The 23,820-nt window shown below is 36.8% G+C and overlaps 1 protein-coding gene across 5 annotated transcripts in view; it reads right to left on the reverse strand.

The window, feature by feature from the left end:
- The window catches only part of LOC120081226, a 38,983-nt gene extending 15,537 nt beyond the window's left edge, over positions 1-23,446 (reverse strand). For 3 of the 5 annotated variants that reach the window (XM_039035935.1, XM_039035934.1, XM_039035933.1), the window contains exons 1-6: positions 22,737-23,446; positions 12,056-12,172; positions 11,770-11,965; positions 11,456-11,622; positions 11,150-11,330; positions 3,772-3,833 (exon numbers count right to left, since the gene is read on the reverse strand). In XM_039035935.1, the coding sequence (XP_038891863.1) occupies positions 3,772-3,833; positions 11,150-11,330; positions 11,456-11,622; positions 11,770-11,965; positions 12,056-12,172; positions 22,737-23,227 (1,214 nt within the window). In that variant the 5' untranslated portion in view covers positions 23,228-23,446. Of the gene's footprint in view, positions 1-3,771; positions 3,834-11,149; positions 11,331-11,455; positions 11,623-11,769; positions 11,966-12,055; positions 12,173-15,276; positions 15,299-21,824; positions 21,997-22,736 lie in introns of those variants that run through there. The other 2 variants (XM_039035936.1, XM_039035937.1) reach the window with 2 other exon arrangements.
- Between the last annotated feature and the right edge of the window lie 374 nt (positions 23,447-23,820).

The raw sequence follows: 23,820 nt of genomic DNA on the forward strand, positions 1-23,820 counted from the left end.
CTTATCTATTTCAATAATAAATAACAACACTTTCATGAAAAAAAAAAAAAAAAAAAACGAAAGCATACCAGAGCATATCAAAAAAAGAAGTAGAAGAAGAAGAAAACCCATATAAAGAGGAGGCTACTTAAAAAATCAACCTCCAATCAAGCAAGATAAAACTAAGCAAATAATTAGAAGAAGGTTTCATAACTGAAGCCCACAAGGCAACATGGAACCTAGCAAAGGACCAAACAAAAAAAAAAAAAGGTAAGCTTCTTCCCTTTAAAGGTCTATTATTCCTTTCACCGCCTTCCTTGCCATGAAAACTTTCCTTTCTCCCTATTCATTTAAGAGACGTTTAGGACAAAGAGTAGAGTTGTGAAGTCTAAGAAGTTGTGAACTTCTAGGATCCATAGTATCAGGAGTTAATTAGGCATAAAATTAATGTTTTTTAATCGTGGTCGAGGGGCCCACGAACTACTTGACCAAACAAGCAGTGAACTTCACAACTCAACTCCCAACTCCTACTCCCTTAACTCCTTGGGCCAAATACCCCCTGAAGAAAGAGTGAATAAGGGATTCCCCGATCATTTAGATGCAACCACGTTGTCTAGCCAAATCAAGACCAAACTCATCAAAGAAGCAAGTCCACACAATATATGCAAAGTCACAACTCCAAGGAATATGATTGAGGTCCTCTACAGGTCATTTGCGAAGAATGCAGCAACACAACCTATGAAGTTAGGCATCTTCCTTGGCACCCATTCCAAAGTATTCATCCTACCATGAAGAACCTACCTGACAAAAAACTTCACCTTCTTGAGAAATTTCATCCTCCACACTAAGGCGAAAACCAACTCTCTCAAGGGAGATGGGTTGACAAGACAAAGAAAGAATGAATGAAAGGAAAAGCCCTCCGAAGGGCTAGGACACCCAAATTGAATCTCCTTCTTCCAGTTGAACATTGAAAATCCCCCAACAAAGAAAGAAGACAAACAATATCACCTATTTCCCTATTAGATACAAGCAACGGAAGCACGGACGAGTTGAGCCAAAACGAGCACCACCGAAACATTCTACCAAGATGACAGATGGAATAATCAGGAAAAAGCAAAACAAAAGAGGATTATATCACCCAACCATTAATCTTCCTCCCTGACCTTTATATAGTGCACTTCATCATTTGTTGATTATCATTCATAATTATCAAAGAGATCCAAATCCTACTAAATACTGGTCGGCTTTTACCTTGTTGAATATTACCTAGTTTGAGATTCAACTCAAGGATTCATGATTGGCTGCTCGATTGAAATACATCTAGTTAACATTCTCCCATAAGTCTTTCACGGTAGATATTTCCTTAGTCAGGGAATAGAGTCAGAAGATATTTCCTTAGTCATGGAATTGATTAACCAAGTCACAACAAATCAGCCTTGGCAGGTGCCTTTTTGTCTCCGTTGATGTATCCCGTCTTCCCTTGTCCACAAATACACTGTTAGGAACCAAGATAGTATAGGCTACTTTTGTCGCACATAGGTTAAAATGGGATGACCAATGTGGTGCTTAAATGGCCTAACTCTCTCATCTTAATAGCTGACTTTTGGAGTGTGTTTCTCCAAGATGCTTAAGTAGGCATCAGAGTCAGTTGTCGATGTTCCGAAGAGGAGCACCAACAGATGGTTCTGACCGGTGTTTTCTAGTGAAGTACCGTCAGTTTAGTCATCGGGATGTCGACTTTCTAGGGATGGGGTATCGTTAGGAACCAAGGTAGTATCAACTACCTTTGTCTCAATTCGGTTGAATGAGATGACTAATGTGATACTTAAGTGGCTTGACTTTCTCACCTCAATAGTTGGCTTTTATGGTGTGCTTAATTACCTAACAATGGTATCAGAGCCGATTGTCGACGTTCCGAAGAAGAGCACCGGCAGAGGGTTCTGACTGGGTTTTTCCAAGTGAAGCATCGTCGGTCTAGCCTCTGCGACGTCGGCTTTCTAGGGATCGGGTGTTGTTAGGAACCAAGGTGGTATGGACTATCTTTGTCCCACATTGGTTAGAATGGGATGACTAATGTGGTACTTAAGTGGCTTGGCTCTGATATCGTTGTTAGAATGACTTCCATTCTAATCGATGTGTGGACAAAGGTAGCCCATACTACCTTGGTTCCTCACATACATACCTCGACACTTTGGGACCAAAAAGGAAGTTGGTCATCAATGACTTGTTTGACATAGTGTGCATTGAGAACTTGAAAAGACACTAACCGGAATGTAAATCCAAAAAAAAAAAAAAATCCAAAAAAGAGTATATTTCAACAGCCACAACCAAAAGATAGAAGATAAATTGAAAATGACCGGATGTGAACTGAACCAACTGAACAACCGTGAACTGAGCTAGAGGTGATTGGACAGCCGTGATTGGCAACGGTTGGAGCAAGTGGACAGTGTGAAATTCTAGTCGATGGCAACAGAGATGTGGTCACGAATGATTGGGGTGGCATGCACATGGTTCTTGGTCGAAGAATTGCAAAACTGAATGAGGATGGGGCCCTTCTTGCATCATCCATGATGAATCACCAACCTACAATGGCGTAGTCGAGTGGGCTGAGGCAGTCAAGCGCGATGACGACTAAAGTTAGGTTTTTTTTCGATGATACCATGTTAAATTACTGATTGACCCAAAAGCTTAAGTTGATGGATGAAAGTAAATTTAATATTATACCAACACTTTAATACTCCCCTCACTTGTGGGTTGGAAAAATGTAGAAGACCAAACAAGTGGGAATCAATATACATTGGGGAAGAAATAACATTGCAAGAGTTTGAATATAGGAACGCCTGCTCTAATACCATAAGGGTAAATGTGGAATATTATTGAATAAATCTATGAGTTTATTGAATAATTCTTTTCTTTCTTACTTTGCAATAATACCATGGTCAAATTTAAATAGAAGAAAGACCTAGAACTTGAAAGGAAACATACACACACAAGAAAAGAAAAGGAGAGAGAGCGAGAGAGAGAAGCTTAGGAAGTCCATACGTGGGCATTTGGGACAAGGAGTTGGGAAGTAAGAACTCCATTCCACATTTGACCAAAGAGTTTGTGAATCCCACTACTAAAAAACATCAATTTTATACCTTATTAATTCCTTACACTGTAGTCTCCAGGAGTTCACAATTTCCCAAAATTCATAACTCCATGGAGTTCATAACTCCACCCCTTGTCCCAAATGCCCCTATCAGATTTTCAATTGGTACAAACAGAAGTTGGACTAATTTCCATAACCTCCTTTTTATGAATCATCAAAAGAAAGAATACCTGATATACAAAAAGGTCACCCAAAAAAGTAGTAATTTCTATACTACAAACTCCATGTAGAGAAATTTCTGTAGTATCAAGGGCTGATTCAACAGATCATATGGTAAGCTCTGTTGTTCTAAATATATTGTTGCGAGAAACAAGAAGGTCTTTTATGTTAAAACCTTTCTGAAATACCAAATTTCTCCCTTTAAAACTCCAAAAGTTTATATTTATATATATGAAGAATTCCTAGGCAATGAGTCCAGATCCTTCCCTAACTCCCAAATTTAGGTTGATATCTGAAGAATATTGAAAGATCAAATGCTGTAGGGCGTAGGATGTGATACCACAAAGTATAATAGATTTGCTTTCCAAAGACATCAACCTCCAATGAAAGGTTAAAAGGTTAGTTCAAATTTGGATGTCCAAAAAAATTACAGAAAAGCTAGGAGGAAAAGAAAATGCAAGCACCATCAGAAAGTGACTCACGATAATGGATCTGAGAGAACACTTCTTAGCGAGGCTTCCTTATTTTGATCATTTCGAGCTATCTGCAGATTAAAAAGAACATTTTAACAAAAAAGTAAATATTGTCATCATGTAAACTACAAAATTCAATAATATAGTGCCACTAGGCACATGGGCTTAACTAGGCTTGAATGTCATGGTAAAAATTGAAATTATTTTTCAAGAATATCATATAAACCAACAAATTAGTATTATAATTCTTCAAAATATCATTATTCAGTCACTATTCATTCTCCTGTTTGACTCTTGCTAATGCATTCTACAACTTCTCGCAGTAGGATTAACAAAAAATATTAAAGTATATCTGGATAGGACCCAAATTTAGAATATTTTAATGTAAATAGTTTCTTTCCCTCTAATAAGAAACCAGGCTTTCAATGAAAATAAATGATAGAATACGAGGGAAATACAACAAAATGAGCCACACAAAAGAAGGAGCTCCAATCAAACAAAATAATTACAAAAACTTTACAGACCAAGATATGTGTGAAACAATCAAACAAAATAAGAGGCAAGCGATATTCAAGAAAAATGAAAAAGCACTCCTAGAGGTGGGAGAATTAAAAGCCTTTTTCACTAAGACCCTATCCTTTTTGAAAAGGAAACAAAACTACTAATGAATTACAAAGAAATGATAACAAAAGAAAAATACAAAGACAATTAAGATGGAAAGATAAAAATGTTCCAATTCAAATAAAGATCTTGAAAGGAATAATCAATGAAATGCTTGGATGAGAAACACCATGAAGAAGCCTTGGGACAAGCAGACTCCCACCGAATCAACCATGTCAGAGCCTTATGATAAAAAATCCTCCGATTCGTTTCTAACCAAATCTCCGAAAGAATAGCAATCAACATGGTCGTAAGTTTTCTCAAACTCAATCTTGAAAACAACCCCCTTTCGCTTACGACTTCCGTACTCAATACCCTCATAAACTACAAGCTATGAAGCAAGGACATGGGACATGGACAGGACACGACATTGACACGGGGACACGCTAATTTCTGAAAATGTAGGACACAAAGACATTATTTATTTATTTTTTATTATTATTATTTAAATAATATTAAAAGATAAAATCTAAAATACTTTTATATTTATAAAAGAATGTGAATGAAAAGTAACTACAAATATGCAGTTTATTAAGTTGCTTCAAAATAAAAGGAAAAAAGGGGGAAAAAAAGCTTAATTTAGTTTAAAATGTAAATGATGCAAAAAACCCAATAAATTACTGCCCACTAAAACTAAATAAAGACAACAGCCTAACAACCCATAAAACTCACATTTAAAGGCCCAACACATTAAAACAAAAAAACCCCAGCATCTCATTGTCATTCTCCCTTCAGCCACCGTTCTTCTCTTCCACCTCCTCGATTTTGTTCTCCTCTCTCTCTCTCTCCTATTCTACTCTCCTCCCCAGTTTCCTTCAGTCTTCCCTCCCTTCACCACTGATCCGCCACTATTATCGCTATATGTCACCATTCTAACAACCGACACCCTCCAACATCTAATGACCCAATAGAGGTTGTTTGGTGAAAAAAAAAAAAAAAAAAAAGAGAGCTCCAAAGGGAAAAGGAATAGAAATAGAGCTTTTTTTTGGCGTGTCTGAGCATATCCCCCGATGTTAGATGATTAAAAAAAACAAAAACAAAAACAAGACATGCAAAATGGTGTGTTTGGCACGTGTTTGAGTGTGTCAGTGTCGAACATGTGTCTTAACATGGACACTCCATTCTTTGACCAAATACCATGGAAGACCACGAGGTCATATTCTCACGTCTAGGGTGATTAGACAAGGTGATCCTTTGTCTCTTTTTCTTTTCCTTCTAGTCAGTGAAGTGTTGGGTACTATTCTTGACAAGCTGTATGGAAATGGTCTATTTGAAGGCTTTGTGGTTGGAAAGGAGAAGATTCATGTTCCACTACTCCAATTTGCAGACAACACCCGCATATTTGCAAATATGACAACGGAATGCTATTAAAACTGAAAGAGGCCATTAGTCTTTTTGAATGGTGCTCAGGGCAGAAGATGAATTGGGAAAAATCAGTCTGAAGAGGAGTCAACATAGATGAAGGAGAACTGCTACAAATGGCTGGTTTGCTCACTTGTAAGGCTGAAATGCTGCCTTTTAATTATCTAGGTTTGCCACTAGGGGGTTATCCAAAGCAAGCCTCTTTTTGGCAGCCAGTGATCAGGTTCATAAAAGACTAGATAAATGGAAAAGATTTAACCTGTCAAGAGGAGGAAGGGCAACTTTATGCAACTCAGTTCTTTCCAATCTTCCATCGTATTATATATCCTTATTTGCAATGCTAGAAAAAGTGATATCTACATTAGAAAGGATAATGCGAAATTTCTTTTGGAAAGAGCACAAAGGAAGCAAAGCAAACCATCTGGTGAAATGGGGCATTGTCACACGGTCCTTAAGTGATGGAGGTCTTGGCTTGGGGGGGCTAAAAATTAAGAATTCGGCTCTGCTTGCAAAATGGGGTTGGCGTTTTACGGTGGAGGAAAATTCCTTATGGAGACAGGTGATTGCTAGCGTCCATGGAAAAGGCCCTTTCAATTGGCACTCAACGGGGAAGTTTGGGAATAGCTTGAGAAGCCCATGGATTAGCATCTCGAGAAGCTGGTTAAAAGTGGAGTCTTTGGCTTCTTTTAATCTTGGGGATGGTACTAGAATCACTTTTTGGACCGATCCTTGGATTGATTCAATCCCACTGTCTACTCATTATCCAAGCTTGTATGGGATCTCTTTGTTGCCAAAGGGTTCCATAGCTTCTCATTGGGATCATTCATTGAACTCTTGGTCCATTGCTTTTCGTCGCTTGCTTAAAGATGAGGAAATATTAGATTTTCAGGCCTTGTTATTGCTGGCAAGACAGTTTTGGACAGCCCTGATTCAAGATCTTGGTCTTTGGAAGCTTCAGGTATTTTCACAATTAAATCTCTCACCACTCACCTCTCCCCTTCGTCCCCTGTGGATAAACGTCTTTTCAAGGTTTTATGGAAGACTAAAGTCCGAGGAGAGTTAACATTCAGATTTGGATAATGCTATTTGGGCTTCTAAACTGCTCCTAAGTCATGCAAAGAAATCTCCACTTGGCTTGTCTGTCGCCTTCTATTTGTCTTTTATGTGAAAAGGCAGGGAGGACTTGCAACATCTCTTTTTCAATTGTTCATATTCAGCAAGCTGTTGGTGGAATTTTTTCTCCAACTTTAACTTCGTTGGGGTGTTCGGAGACAATTTTAGAAGTAATGTCCAGCAACTTTTAATGGTTCCTTCTCTTAAGAAGCGACCGAGGTTTATTTGGATTAATATGATTAAGGCTCTACTCGCAGAATTATGGTTTGAAAGAAATCAAAGAATCTTCCATGATAAAGAAACAAGTTGGACGGATCAATATGACTCAGTGCGAAGAAATGCTTCAGTATGGTGCTCCTTAAGTAGTTCTTTTTGAAGATTTCTCTTTACAAAATTTATGTTTGAATTGGCAGGCATTCGTCTCCGCAGCTCATTAGAAGTTTTGGTTTTTATTCCTTTGTTTCAAGTTTCAGCCAGGCTTTAGTTTTGGATTATCCTTGTATCGTTTTTCTTTTATATCTATGGTCTTGTTGTTCCTATATGGACATGATGAGGGCGCTAAGGGGATGTCAATCTAGTCGAGATGCCCAAGTGCGTCTCTTGATCCTTTTTGTTTTCGTGCTCTTTGTATAATTCTCTTGTACCTTGAGCATTGTCTCGTTATATTTTTCTAATAAAGAGGCTTGTTTCCTTTTAAAAAAAAAAACATGGACACTCCCTTCCTCTCTCTCCCCTATTTTACTCTCCTCCCTAGTTTCGTTCAGTCCTCCCTCCCTTCACCACTCATCCGCCACTATTGCCGCAAGTTGTCACCATTCTAACAACCAACCGACGCCCTCCAACATCTAATGGCCCAATAGAGGTTGTTTGGGTGAAAAAAAAAAAAAAAGAAAGCTCCGAAGGGAAAAGGAATAGAATATAGAGCTTTTTTTTGGCATGTTTGAGCATATCCCCCGATGTTCGATGATTTAAAAAAAACAAAAACAAGACATGCGAAATGGTGTGTTTGGCACGTGTTTGAGTGTGTCGGTGTTGAACATGTGTCTTAACATGAACACTCCATCAAAAATGAAGTGGCCGTGCTTTCCTAGACTACGAGGGTTTGATCCTTAGAACTCAATAACACAGATGTACAACCTATAGAATAGATCCTATTCAAGTAAGGTCGTGACTACGAGAGTTTGATCCAAAATTTGCCTTCCAACAATTAAGGCCTCTTGAAAATCTAAGGTGGTAAGGATTTTCCTTAACCATCAACGAGTACCTTAGCGAGGATCTTATAGACACATGTAAAATAATGCGTATGGAATCCTTTACTCTTCACACCCTCTCCCCGAGAATAAAGACAAATGAAGGCTTCATTCAGGGACTTATCTAGATACCTCTCATACAAATCGCTGAGAACCTTCCCGAGGTAGTTTTGAATATAATCCCAATTATTCAAGAAGAAAGCCATGGTGAAACCATCAATGCTTTTGGTCTAATTTCTATTGAAGCCAAAAACCACTCTTCTAATTTCCTCGAGAGAAGGAACATTCAACTCAAACAATTTATAATGTCTTATTTCATTTTTTATTGGCATATTTCATAAAAAAAAAGATGAAAAAAATACAAGGGGCATGTAGGGGAAAAAACCAAAAAGCGAGCCAAGCTAAAGAGACAAGTCCAAGTTAAGAAAGATGAGACCTAAAAGTGTTTTTATTTCTTTTTTTTATTATTTATTAACAAAAATAAGACTTCTCATTGAAATAATGGAATGAGTCTGATGCTCAAAGTACAATATAGGGGAAAAAAAAGACTAACAAAATATGAAACTTACTAGAAGATGGCAAGAATATAAGACTAATCCAAAAACTAGCTAATAGAAGAAGAGTAAATGCATTCCAATTTAAACAAATGTATTGGATAGAATAATCAACAAAGAGTCTAGAAAGAGAGCACCATGAAGAAGCTTTGACACGAGCAATCTCATACCGATCAAACCAAGGAAGTGGCTTGTCATGAACAATACGTTGGTTTCTTTCAAATCAAATTTATGAAAAAATAGCTTTAGCGGCATTAACCAACAAGGGTTGGGAATGGGCTTTTAAGGACGGTCCACTAAGATTGAGACATTTAATACTTGAAGTTATTACATAAAACCCATTGAAGATTGAATATTGAGAATTACTTCCTCCAAAATCATTTTGAGAAACTAAAGCCAAAGAAGATGAGACTTGAAGGATAACTACAAAAGTCCTCACACACCAAAGCCTAGAGGGAGGTATGAACCTAACAAGGAAAGAACTTCCCTAGACTGCTATATGCCTTAAAACACACTTTATTGTTCCTCTCTCCTTGTAGACTCCAATGCAAAGTGCAAATGTTTGCTAACCGCAAAGGCTGGCCCGTTTTAATAAAGTGCAAATGACACAACTCCTCAAACATAAAAACAAAAAGCTCTAGGCCGAACCACACTAATATTGAAGGGGTCTATCACCCAACCAAATATCCTCTTCCAAATTGTCCAAAATCTTGAGCCTCCCCAAAACCTTTTGCTTTTTAACTCAACATCCCTGAAAACCTCCTTATTCCAAGACTTGAAAGACCCTTTTTCAAGGAGTTTTTCCTCGAATGAACTCTTCCCCTCTTCCTTTCGCCTCTCTTTGCCATCAGAGGAAAAGGAGGTCTTAAAAGAGGGATGGGACAGCCTCGAACCAGAATGGAGCATGGCCCCAATTGACCAAACTCGAGACCAGACATAGAAGGCAGTGGTCAAAAGTGATCCTAGGGCCTATGAATTGCCTCACATTACGGAATGCTTCCATCCACACTTTCGAAAGTAAAAATCTATCAATGTGACTTCTGAACCTGCTATTGGATTAAGTGAATCTCCTGTTAACCAAAGGGGGATCGTAAAGAGAACACTCTTCTATCAACTTGTTAAAAGATTGATGAAGTAGGATTGGGATAAGTTAGGGTATTATGGTCAAATCCTTAATTGATTAGGATTAGGATTAGTTTCCATGATCGATTAGAATTATGATTAGTTTCCTTGGTTTATTAGGATTAGAATTAGTTTCTTTGACTAATTAGGATTAGGATTAGTTTCTTTAATTAATTAAAATTAGGATTAATTTACTTTCCAATTCTCTAAAAAATAGAGATATTGTCTTCTTGTATTGGCAATTTTTTATTCATAATAAAGACTTTGATTTTATTATTGGAGATTTCTCTCTTTTATCTCCTATGCTACATCAATGATTTTCGTAGATCTCATCAATCTTTCCCCATTGCCTTCTCCTGAGGGCTACGGATCACATTGAAGTCTCCTTCAAGTTAAAGAGCCCCCCTAATTCTTTACAAAAATCCTTCCTTCCTCTTTGCTAGGGGGATCGTACACCTCAAATGCCCAACCGTACACTAAAAAGCCCCCTAAGCACTTCTAACGACATGACGACCAAACTATCCCACATCATAATAATACCTTTCGAGGTACCTTGAGCCACCAAACACACTCATTCCACCAATCTTCTACCCCAAATACTTTGAACCAACTCCCTACAACAATTCCCCTGTTTAGATTCCACAAGAATGACGATATCAAGGTTTTCCAGCAGAACAACCTCCTTCACTAATCTCCTCTCCTTACCCCCCAAACATCTTGCATTCCAAGAAACTACTTTTTTTTTTTTGAAACGGAAACAAGATTTTCATTAAAATAATGAAAGAGTTTAATGCTCAAAGTATATAATAGAAACAAAAATTGAAAAAACAACAAACTTGCCAATACAAGGCTAGAACCAAATTACAACAAGGAGAAAAAATGGTCTGAAGAAAAATTAAAAACATGCCAATTGAACACATTTGAAGAGGAAACAAATTTGGAAAAGAGGCTTATTAAAAAGATAAATCACAGCACATCCCGCCTGCCCACAAACTTTTAAGTTTTTAACCAACTCACAACAAAAGTGGAGGACAAGAGTACGATGTAGAGCTATATAATAGGTTTCCAACTAATATTAACTTATAGCGAGAAAATAAAATAAAACAGAGGAAATCATACTATGAATTGAGCAGACCAAATACCACATAGAGGAAATCATCAATTGAGTGAATTCAATATCAGTAAAGGAAAGGAAAGGGGGAAGACGAAAATAGTGTTAAAATCTGCACCGAAGCTATTCATACTATGAATCTCAGCAATGGCTTGTCATGACAAGAAATCCAAGTTTAACAGTGCTCCTGCAAAAAAAGAGATTACAAGACTTACACAATTGTTATCCTTATCCAGATGAGTACATAATACATCTTCCTCAGCAGAAAGATCATCCATGAATTGGCTAACAGAGACTGGACCATATCTTTGGGGAACAACATGACCAGCTGCTGCAATGGGAGAACAGTCTAATATGGCATTGGTCTGGGGCATGAGTCTAAATGCAAGGGAAGTCCTACAACCACAACGCTGAACAAAGTAATTCAATCCAAGCAACAATAAAAAGGGTTTGCTCATGCAGAATAGATTATACTAGAATATGAAAAATATAAATGTATGAACTTCTACGAAATTATATACCTCCCAACATAATTTGAGCCCAAGGAATGATCAGGAGCAGATCTATATGATGCAGCAGGCCGAAGGCCAGCTGTCGCATGGCTAAGTGCCTTGCCCGTAATTAGTAACAGATCTGCCGGAGCCAACATAGCGTCTGCTAGGTACCAGCGACCATTGGGATCACAAACCTGCCGTGAGAAAGATAATGTATATGTCATTAAGAAGGCTCTAGACAATACCATAAAGCTTTAATGCAATATATTTACAGTGTTAGACATTAACTTTGAACGTCAATATCTAAAAAAGATGGAGTTATCAAGGTCATTGAAGTAAACCTGTAAACCAGGATTGTCCGAGGAAAACAATGTCAATAACCCCTTCTCAACTTCAACATTCATTGCTGACTTTCCTCCTCCAACAGAGCCCTTGCAATTGTGCAAAGAGCTGTTATGCAAGTGCATTGCAACCAGCACTGATGAGGATACATCAGTAGCAGGAAGTGGAGTGTCATCGAGCAAATTATTGAAAACACTGCAAAGTATTGATTTGTTTGTATAGATAGGTACATAAGTCCAACATAGCTAAACCAAAAGTAAACATGACTGTCCACAGCATTCTTACTCGCTTCTCAAACGAAGATGCCTAGCTATTGCGCATAAGGCAGCCCGAGCTGCTTTACCCATGCATCTAAAAATATCAGCCATACATGGAGGACAAGAATCCCAATCTTCCACCGCTCTGTAACAAAAATATCAAAATATAATTTAACATGCATAGAATAACTAACAACAATCTATCACAAAAGAGCGAGACCTCCATCACACAAATTGCAATACAAGAAACCAAAATAACTATCAAAGCAAAATCACCAAAACTCTCTTATTCTTGAGGGCATGGAATCCTTTGAACATTTTAAGTTGGAAAATGGCAAAGAAAATTATTTTGGCAAGATACTTGGATGGGTGATTCTACCTTAAAGCTAGGCTTTCCTCAACTTCTTGTCATCTCTTCCTCACCTAATAGATCGGTTTCAGATCATCGAGATGCTCCACATCTCATGATCTTTTTAGAAGGTTATTAAAAGATGATGATATAATTGCATTGCAATCTTTGCCAGGAATTCTTTCTACTTAATGTAGCCTAAAGGAGATAAAAGGAGAATTCTCTCAAGGAATCAAGATTGTTGATCTTTTATTATAATCAATAATGTGTTTGATACAAGAGGGGAAGGTTCCTATTTATAGAGTTTTATGACAAGTGGGGGCAAAAAGGGAATTAACCAAGAATATTACCTAATTACCCAATTAACCCCTATTCTTATTACATCATTTTATCCCTCCAAAAAGAAAACTCGTCCTTGAGTTTTAAAAAGAAAAAATTTATGAAGAAAACAAGGAACAAAATAAACTTGTTCAACGGAGTATGACCAAACCAACCTCCTACATTGTGAACAAAAATATTATGATCAAAGGGATAAATTCGAGACAAAAAATTCAATGTTGCCACCAAAAGATGAACTTCTCCATCGGCCATAAACCCAAAAAATATATTTCCTTCAAGCTCAATCAAAACCGTATTCAAAGGACCAATCACTAAAAAATCACCTTCCAAGGAAAATCGTTCAAGAATCATGTTTTCTTTATCATTCGCTTCAAGTTCTTTGACAGTTTGGTGATCCATTTTCACCGCAATCAGTGTGTCATTGTTCTTGTTTGATTTTTGCTCGGTGTTTCATACCTCTTTTTCATCTTCTTGATTGGTTTTTTCTTCTTCATTTGAAACTATTTCCAAATCAACATCTTCAAATTCTTGTTTTTCTTCAATTTTATCTTCAAGATTTTTTATTTGAACATTTTCCAATCATGATTCTTTTGTTTTTTCTTTGGTATATGAAATCAATCCGTTCTTGAACTCTTGTAAATGAATTGATAGTTGATCAATATATTGAGTCATTTTCTCCAATGAACGTTGGATTTCTTTTGTTGTTTTCTTTATTTCCTCCAATGTCCTATGCTATATGATCTAAGTAGTCATTTTGTTGGATTCTTGAATATGTTTTAATCTCATGATGGGTATAGAACTCATCCATTAATTCTCTTGAATCAACCTTTCTTGATCGTGTTTCATAACCAAAAGAGTAATTTTGAGTCTTGAACGTTTTTCTTGGGCTGTAAAAAAATCTATTCTTGATGATTCTTTAATTCATCTAACTCCCAATCTTTACGTTGATATCTTGAAAAATGGGTTTGATTGGATCTTTGGGTCCTTTTCCGATATTGTCGCCTTCTTATTTCATCCCAAACTGCTCTTGATACATCATCGGAATTACTAGAATCAAATTTCCAATGTGGATAATGCTAGGTTCTTTGAGAAAATCGAGCATGGGAAAAATTAGTATGTTGAAATTCTTCTTCGAAATCACTTTAGTCAGAATTCCAACACTCTTTTTTTAAGTAAATTTGATTTTCTTGCCCATACCAATTGTTGTATTTTTTCTTGGACGCCTTCTTTGGCCGGTAATTGTTGTATTTTTTCTTGGACACCTCTTTTGGCCGGTAATAGTCCATTCTTGCAAAATCTTGAAAAACCTTTGGTTTCTTCTTTCTTTCCTGGAATTTCAAGGGTTCCCCCTAATTAGATGTGTGTTGTTTGGCAACGAGCACAACTCACGAAGCTCCCTCTTGTGATCAACGTCGCCAAGAGTTTCCCGGTCTTCCACTGGCCGCAGTCAATCTTGGCCCAGACGGTCGCTCTGATACCAATTGATGTAGCCTAAAGGAGATAAAAGGAGAATTCTCTCCAAGAATCAAGATTGTTGATCTTTTATTAGAATGAATAATGTGTTTGATACAAGAGGGGAAGGTTCCTATTTATAGAGTTTTATTACAAGTGGGGGTAAAAAGGGAATTAACCAAAAATATTACCTAATTACCTAATTAACCCCTATTCTTCTTACATCACTACTACTAAGATTGGTTCACTCGAAGACTCAAGAAAATGGATTTATCATTTCAAATTCTTCAGGCATGTTTACTGTGAATTCTATCAAGACAGTTGGCAGCATCTTCTGCTCTGTCAAATAATGAGATTTATAAGGTTATTTGGAAAACTAAAAGTCCCAAGAGAATCTACATTCTCATTTGGATTATGTTCTTTGGCATCATTAATACTTCAGAAGTTCTTCAAAGGAAACTCCCTGCTTTCTTACGCCTTCAGTTTTGCCCTCTATGTTATGCAAATGGGAAAGACCTTAATCACATTAACCATGTTTGAAATCTTTGGCAGCTCATATTCTTCAAGATGCTGGTTCAAGTTGCTTTCTATATTTAACGTTTCAAGGGTGTTTTCCAAAGTTCTTAAGAATATTGTTCCACAGCTTCTTATTGGGATCCATTGTCTCCTAAACCAAGCTCATTATGGATTCATGGGTCAAACCTCTTTTTTCTTTTCCTTTTTTCTTGAAAAAAATGGAAACTAAACTTTTTCATTGATATAATAAAAAAAACCAAAAGCTCAAAGTACAAAGAAACAAATACAAAAGGAAGGGTCAAAGGTCTTTTAGAATTATGGATGAAAAGGAAAAGGAGTTCTTGAAAGAAAGAATTTTTATTGATTATATCGTTTTGAATTCTGCTGGATTGTAAGCTTAAAATATTGTTTACAAGACACTGTTTAAATTTGAATGCTTTTATTATTATTTTTTTTTTGTGTCATTTTATTTCGTCACTTTCTTGTGGGGTTTGTAACTTTTGAACATTAAACTCTTTTTATTTCTTCAATGAAAAGTTCCGTTTGTTACTAATGAAATAAAAATACAACTATTCTTTAGTAGCAATGAGCACCTTGACTACAAGCTTCTAGACCATAAGCACATTCTCATGAATGAGCATCCCATGCACCACAGGTTTTGCCAGTACTCACCTCATGACTATCTTGGTGCTCTTTGAATTTCTTTAAATATTCTTGTTAGGTGGTATCCTGCATGTTGTTAGGTGGTATCCTACATACCTATGCTGAACTCTACACTGGTTTCGAATATAGCTTCACCACATGAGTCAGAATATTTTTAAATGTAATATTTTTACTTATCATCTATGACAAAAGTACAGTAGTAAAACTTCCCATTATAGGTTGAAAAGCCAATTCAACCCATTCAAATTCTTAACTTACAATCTATGACAAGCATTCGACCCTTTAGCTTTCAGGGAGAAATATAAAAGAAAACAAGAAGGGCACACTAAAAAAGTCCGAACTAAGAAGCCAAATCCTAACTATACAATAAAGGACCTTAATCCATAAGGATAACCAATAAGGCCTAGCGAGTAATTATTTTTTGAAAACAGAAACAAAATTTCATTGATATAATGAAAAGAGACTACTGCTCCAAAACAAAATATCTCCAAATAGAAGACAAAATAGGAGACAACAAAACTAATGAATAACACAGCCCAAAAAGGAGAAAACCTTCAACAAACTTAGAGAGAGTCCCTAAAGAAACTAAGGGACACACCCAACCAAGACAAACCAGGCGAAACACAGAGAAACGACAAACCAAAAAAAAAAATAACACAAATGATCAAAAATCTCTGAAAAAACCCCTTATGAGAGTGAGATGAGACCCCAATGCAAATGGGACTTAAAAAAACTCAAACACCTCGAACAATTCCTAAAAATGCAAATAACTCTAAACAAACAAGGCAAACACCCTTAAACCGTAGCTCCCAAATAACTAGAAGGAATTGCCCGGAACTTTAGACCACAAGCTTTAACAAAAGAAGCAAATTTGGGGCCTAGCGAGTTACTACAAAATTCTATAGTTATTGAAGTCCAAGAAGAAGCATTAAACCTAGCAAGGGATGATAGATAGCTTGATTTCTCCATTCCTCTAAAGCCATATGCCCTAAAAACCACAAAAAAGAAAAGAAAAAAAAAAACTCGAAAGGATTTGCCCTTTTATCTTGAAAAAGGTAGAGGCAAAAGAATCTCATGAATCATAGAACAACAGTATCTACTGTGAGCCAAAGAAACCCTAAACAACTCCAAAAAAAGTAATCAAGAATTAGAGAAGCAAACAGGTATCCCCAAACATCATGATTGGGAGCCTCGTCTGCACTTCCGTGGAGAATGCACCAATGTGGCCCCAACAAAAAAGGATGAGTGCCTCTAAAAATGGTCCAAAGTGTGAACATTCCCAAGCAAAGAATTTGATTTTTTTTTTTTTTTTGGGATTTTCACTTTCCAAAGCAAGGAATGAAGAGGGAATCTAGGGGGAAGTGAGGTCACACAAAACAAGAAAAAGAGAATTATAGGAAAGGAAACCCCTCTGAATCATTCTACCATCCTAACAAAATGATAAAATTTACTGTAATCAAGCAACTTCTAAGTAGGAATTTCACATTAGCTATTGAAAATGATGTCTTATATTTTTTTATAAATGCGATATGAAAATTTATTGACAAAGAAAAAGAAGATTTTTCTTAAATTCTGAGAACCAAAACAAAATATTTGAAAGTATACCAACCAAAATAGATCAAGTGTGAAATTTTAGGGACTAAAACAAAACTTGAAGTAACCACCAAAAGAGGGGAAAAAAAGGGTGGAAAGAAAATAGGCAAGTATGCTCTCTCCTCTCTCCCCTCTCCCTTCTCTTCTCCTCCTCTGATCAGTAGCTCCGGTCAGCTTCATTTCTACCTGATCATCTTTCTTGTCAAACATTCTTCTCTAAAGTATGGATGTGAAAAGTTGTAAAGTGAATGGGTTCTATTTGTGCATTTGGCACAATTCTGGTTCTTTTTACGTGGAAGGCTTGGAAATCAACAAGCTCCTTCTCCTTTCGAAATCTCAGCTCAGTTGGTTTGTGGAAAATATTTTAGATATGATCAAGGGTTCTGCTTCACGCTTCTTTGTGAGGAACAATTGTGATGGTTCGGTGCTAGAAGATTGTCTAAGTTCCACAGCTCCTCAAGATGGATTATGAGATGCGTTGTTTGGCCATCTTTTGGGGTAGATATTTTATTCATATTCCTTCCGGAGAATCGATGCAAGGATGGTATTCTTTTGCAATATTGCTCCTGGAATTTCAAAAAAATTCTGAAGCTTCTACTGAGCCTTTTATTCCGAGAAGGGAGTCAACAAATATTGTTTTGCCAAACCACGGAGAATACTATGTGGATATTATGAAGACTTCGAATGTTCAACAAAGCTCTGTTTTCCCGTCAAAGAAACAGAACATGGAATCAGCAGCTTTTCCACGTATGAAGCAAGGCCCTGTTTTAGTATCCAATAAACAATGTAAGATCCATTATTGGGTGCTAAAGAACTTCAACGTTTTTCAAGAAGATTTTAGCAATTTGTGGATAGTTTCCAGATTGTTTGAGCAATGATGGGTTGAAAATAGCTAAAACATTACAAGATTACGTTCAATCTGATGTCATTGTCAATCCTCTGTTTGCGGAAAATGCCTCACTAAAATTGGACCAAGGAACTCTTGAGGAATTGATTGAGGAATCGGGCAAATGGCAGATTTGTGGTTCGTTCATCTGAGTTTGAGAAGTGGAACAAGTTTGCGCATAGCTGGCCATCCTATTCGAAAGTTTACGGGGAATGGATCTCAATCAAGGATCTCCAATTAGACTATTGGTGTAGGCAAACTTTTGAAGCTATTGGAGCCTATTTTGGAGGTCTGGAAGATATTGCAATAGATACTTTGAACCTTCTTAACATTTTTGAAGCTAAGATTCAAGTTAAAAAAAAATTATGTGCTTTCATGCCATCAACCATAGAAATTGCGGACGAGAAGCATAGATCTATTTTTCTGAATTTTGGAGACATTGAATTAATTGATCCTCCCTCAAGGGTGAAAGGTGACTTATTTGTTAAGGATTTTTCTAACCCAATAGATTAAGTCCGATTGAATCAAGTTTATAGGATGAAGGATTAGAGTTTGAATCTTTAGATCCTGATTTGGATTTTCTATTACCATCTTGGCTATCCTTAAATTATTCAAGAAATCCATTAGTTCCAACATAAAAGGGGGAAATTTCTCGTTGCAAAAGTCGACGGAAGTTAGTCAATTGGTTTCACTTGAAGCAAATTCCATTTCATTGCCATTAAAGAAGACAATCGGGAATTCTTCTAAGTCTGATGTGAACGCAAAGCATTATTTGTTGAAGAGTGAGAAGGTCGTTGGGGATACAGTCGTTTGCCAAAAAAAGACCCTTGATATCCCTTCAAAAGATTTTCAAATGGTTTTTTCCCCAAGAATGTTGTTGTCTCAGCCTTTCACTTTCCAAGAACTTCAGCCCCATGCCTGAAGTTGTTTCAAATTCGTTCGTTGCCCCAACCAATGAAGTCTCACTTTTAAAGGATAAAGCTACTGGTTCCTTCTTCAATGAAAAAAAAAAGTAAATGCTTGCACTAATAGTCTCTCTCCTAGAATTTCAAGTGACGACGACCCTCTTCAATCAGTAGTCCCTTCTTCCCTATTCCACTGCAAAAGTAATTTTGATTCTTCTCCCCCAGTGCATGACTCTCAACTGTTGAAACCAAAGAAGCATTCAAACTTGCTCAAGCCATTTCCCAAGCATTTTGTCGGAAAAAAGACTTCGCTCCTAAACTCTTGGTCTACGATTGTGAACTCGGTTCTACTTGAGGAATGTTGTGTCAAAGTTCAACTCCCAGGGCTCCTGAAAGGTTTGACAACTCTTCTTCAACTCATCTTTCGTTTTCTCGTTCGGATTTTAAAATCCCTAGCTAAAACATAAATTTTGTGAGAGGACTCCCGACTAGTATTCCAAGCAACTATCGTCACAAAAAACATGACTCAGATGGGGAATTGGATGGGGATTCATTAGCAAGTGTTAACAGTGAAGAGCTTGAAAAATCTACAACAGAGGAATTACGAGATGAAGAAGAGACAGTTGATGGGTTTGGTAACGATATTTGTCAATTATTTCAATAAATGAAAGCTCATTCGATTGGTAAGGTTGAAGTTCCTTTATTTACTCCTCTTGATAAGAGTGTAACTTCACAGCATTTGCATTCAATAATTGATGCTTGTGGTATCGTTCTTGGTTAAGCTTTGTTTTTAGATGATTGTGCTTTTTTTTAGGCTGTTATTTAGTTTAGTCTTCATTAAAGATCTTGCCATAGTTCACAAGAGGTTTGGTGGCATCTCCAGATGGTTGGTGTTTATCCGTTGTTTTGAAGGAATTTAATATGGTTTTGGTTGCCGTTTCACGTTTTATTCTCTAGTTAAAGTCGAGTTCGAGTGGTCTCAATGTGTCTATCAGAAATTTCAAATTGGAAGGTCCGGTTGGTTGTGCTTTCTAAGGGACTTATACTAGTAATGCTTGTCAAAACCTTTTGCGGCTTTTCTTCCCAAGTCTTTTGTCCATGGTTGTTTAAGAACTATGTCTGGCTTTGTTTAAGAGAAGGCTCCTACGTTGGCATTTTTCTAGTCATTTTGGTTATGCTTTCAGTTTCAAGCATCATCCGCTTTCATCTGCTTTCAAAATTCTTCGTCACTCTTGGCTCAAGCTTCGTTCTTTGCCAACTATTCTGCTGGTTTTGGAATTTTTGTTCTTTAGGTGCTTGTATATTAGTTTCTTTTGATTTCAAGGATTAGTCTTTCCCTATTTGTTCTTGTTATTCCGATTTCTATATTGTATTCTTTCTTTTATTTATTTCATTGTACTTGGAGCTTTTGACTCTTTTCATTATATCAACGACGAAGTCTTGTTTCCATTCCCAAAAAAAAAAAAAAAAAAAACAAACAAAACTTGAACTTTTATGTTCTTAATAATCATGAGTGTCTCAATGAGTTAAGCCCATTACAACTAATAGTCTAATATCAATAGACAACTGTCTGACCCTATTAAATTAGGGTTTATTCGGTTGAAAAACTCATAGGATACTTAATATCATGGCAAGCAGACATCATAATTTTAAGTTTTATTGAGGTGAAACGAAAGGATACACATACACAATAAAAAAAAATTTTAAAAAAAAAAAGCTCAAGAAAGAGTGAGTCGAGAACAAAATAGAAAAGCTCACACACCAAAAGCCCTTCAATAATCATTTTGTTTTTCAAAATGAAGTTTAAAAATATCACTTTCACCTATTGATTCATTTGTTTTGTAATCTCCTTTCCAGGAGTATTTTAAAAAATTAAGCCAAGTTTTGAAAACTAAAAACAAAAAAACTTGTTTATGTTTTTGGAATTTGGCTAGGTGCTCAGTTAGGAAAGATGAAAATCATGGTAAATAAGCTGTAAGAAAACAAGCAAACTTTTCAAACACCAAATGGTTTATCAAACCAGCTTAAATAATTACAAAAATGGACTCCAATTCAAAATAATGAGAGAGAAAGGTTTATCACAAAAATCATTAGTAACCGAGACTTGATGGGAGGCATTGAACCTAGCCATAACCCAAACCTCCTTCCAATAGCTCTCCACATCACTAAAAACTGTTCTTTCCCTCTCAAGTCAGATATGCCATAAATCACAAAGAAGCCCGCATGCCAAAAAGTAATGCCTCTATCTCAAAATGGAGGATAGAATAAGATCTCTTCCAACAAAGCCTTACATGCACCAACTAAACGCCTCTAAAAAAATGTATAAACTATCCACAACTTTCCAAATCCATCGCACACAAGCTGCACCATTAAGGCCCAGTAAAACAGAAGATGACCCATGGATACGATCAATGGTGTTAACTCCCCAAAAGGATTAGAAGACCAAAAACGAAGATCCCAAACCCTCAGGTTGGGACAAAATTTAGCCACCATAGATCAAAGTGATATCCAAAAACTTGCAGCAAGACAAAGGCAACGAAAACCAAAAATGAATGAAACGTAATTCTCTAAAAAAGCAAGGATAGAAGTAATTCTCTAAAAAAGCAAGGATAGAAGTAATTCTCTAAACCAAAATTGCACAATTGATAGAGATGGGGATAAAGATGGCAAAGGGGCTATCCTCTAACAAATAACCCTCCTATAGACAAATAGACAAACCATCCTTGATTGAGAACCTCACAAAACTAGAGATCTCCTAGAACCAAATGCAATTGCCTTCCACGGATTCCTAAAGGTGCCATTGATTCCTCAATTTGGGATCCACTTGTTAGGGAAGGGACGATAGTTAGGAAAGAAGTACTTTGATATTGATATGTCTATGTTTTCCTTTTCTTCAAATTAATTGAATTTATCAAGCTAGAACCCAACAGCAGAAAGTCACAAATCAACTAACCAATTTTTTAAGTTTTTCTCCTGGATTTATCATTGTAAGTAGGTTAATAAATTTATTTAATCTTGTGAGAAGCTGAATGGTTCAATAAACATTTTCTTCAAGGTAGATCCCTCGAAGTATCTAAAGACTAAAGGAGCATACCAAATGGTATTGAAGCTAGCATGGAGCAAGGAGTAGACCCATTAAGACTCAATGGAGCCAATCTCAAAGGGCAACAGGAACTTCTCTTTCAAAGGACAGAATTGTTCAAAAAGATGGATGCCCAATATCAAGTGTCAGAGTCCAAAATGTAGGAAAGACTTCAACCTGCAACCTGACATGTAAGAGGAAGATTGATCATACCTCAGCTGGAAGTTTGTTAAATAATTTATTGCCCAAGACAGCAAGTTAGAATTTTCCTTGCCCATTTAATTCTTTCTTTCCAGAAAGTGGTGTCTTTTATTTTCTTATTATCCTTGATGCAAATATTCTTACCTCTCCTAAATCTTGAAGATACATGGTTTCCTTCAAACCATAACCTCAAAAAATAAAAGTTATGTCGATGGCACTGCCCGCATGAATAGGATACTTTTTACAAGATGGACTAGTCGTTGTAGGCAAAGGAGCATGATAAGAATAAGTGAGTGAGACTAATCTTTCGCATAGCACATCACATACCAATTTGGAGATAAAGCATGAAACGGGCTTCTCTTTCGAACCCTATCATTAATATTTGGCAAGATTGCCAATTTCACTCTATGTAAAGTGTGCAATTCAAGGGAGATGTAACAAAATTGATTTTTCTTTGTTCAAATTAATCTCAAGCTAGAATCCAGCTGATGGAAGCCACAACCAGCTAGCCACTTTGTTAAGAACTTTCCCTTTAATTACAGTAAACTAGTTGACTAATCAGTCTATTTGAGCTCATGTAAAGCTGCATAAATCAGCACGAATATTTTCCTAGTTCCACAAACAGTTCCTTGAAGGTAGATCACAGGAAGTATCGAGATATCACTGGCTTAAAAATGAGAACTAATCAATTAATATAGTAAAAAGAGAGTACAAACAAACCACCTTCCAGCTCTATACGTATAAACACCTCGCCCCTTTCCACCACCCTGCGCCCTACTCTTGAAAAACAACCTAGCCGCTTCAAGCCCGCAACGAGTGAGAGCAGCAGCTTCATTCTCCAATTCAATCACAGCCGCATTATACCTCGTCAAAGATCCGGACAAAGCCTCAACCGCCCTCACATAAGAGCCTCCAGGCGCGCCGTCGTAAGGGGCAATATCAGACAAGCGAACCCTGGCCAGAGGGCAAGCCATGGTTACAGCAGAATCACCGGCGGATTGCAACACTGGTCCGGCAACATGGTCGGATGGGGGAGGAGGCAGCGGCTCCCGGTGGGAATTGGGGACGTGAGTGGTGAGAGAAGAGAGAGGCAGTGGCGAGTGGGCGGCGGGAGGTGTGGATGATGGTGACCTAAGAGAGGAAGGCGGAGGAGTGATATGGTGAGGGGAAACTGCAGAAGAAGATTGTTGCTGCATTATGATGCTTGGAACCATGAATCATACTGTAATTTTGCACCAGAATTTGAGAATTCCTTCTTCAATCCGAAACTTCATACAGGATTTTCCGATGGATTGAAGAAAGCTTTTCAAAGTCGGCGCTGAACTATGAAATTCAAGCTTTTTCCAAATGGCTATCAATGGAACTTTGTCGCCTTTCTCTTCAATCAGGGGAGTTTTTTTGACAAATGGATGGAATTTTGACTCTTTTTTAGAAAGTGTTTTACATAAATTCGAGAAAATTACGTATCTATTATAAATATTAAAGGATAATAGATACCATGAGATGATTATGCTTAATATTTATTGACAATGTGTCTCAACGTTACACTATGTAGTCCACTCCCTATTCCTCAAATTGGACTTTTAAAAAAATTGAAGAAAGAAGAGAAATCATAATTTGTTATTTTATTTATTTTATTTTATATATTTTTGGTTTAATTTATTTTAATATTAATTTATTTCATATATTTATATTATATTTTATTAATATCCGTGTTTCGGTTGTGCTTCTCAAGTTCACAACACGTTATCAACGTGTGCTTCTGTTGTTCTTTCCGCTAAAGGTAAGTCCTAAAGGTATGTCGATT

Source organism: Benincasa hispida, chromosome 7 (genome assembly GCF_009727055.1).
Source record: "Benincasa hispida cultivar B227 chromosome 7, ASM972705v1, whole genome shotgun sequence".
Classification (NCBI taxonomy): Eukaryota; Viridiplantae; Streptophyta; class Magnoliopsida; order Cucurbitales; family Cucurbitaceae; genus Benincasa; species Benincasa hispida.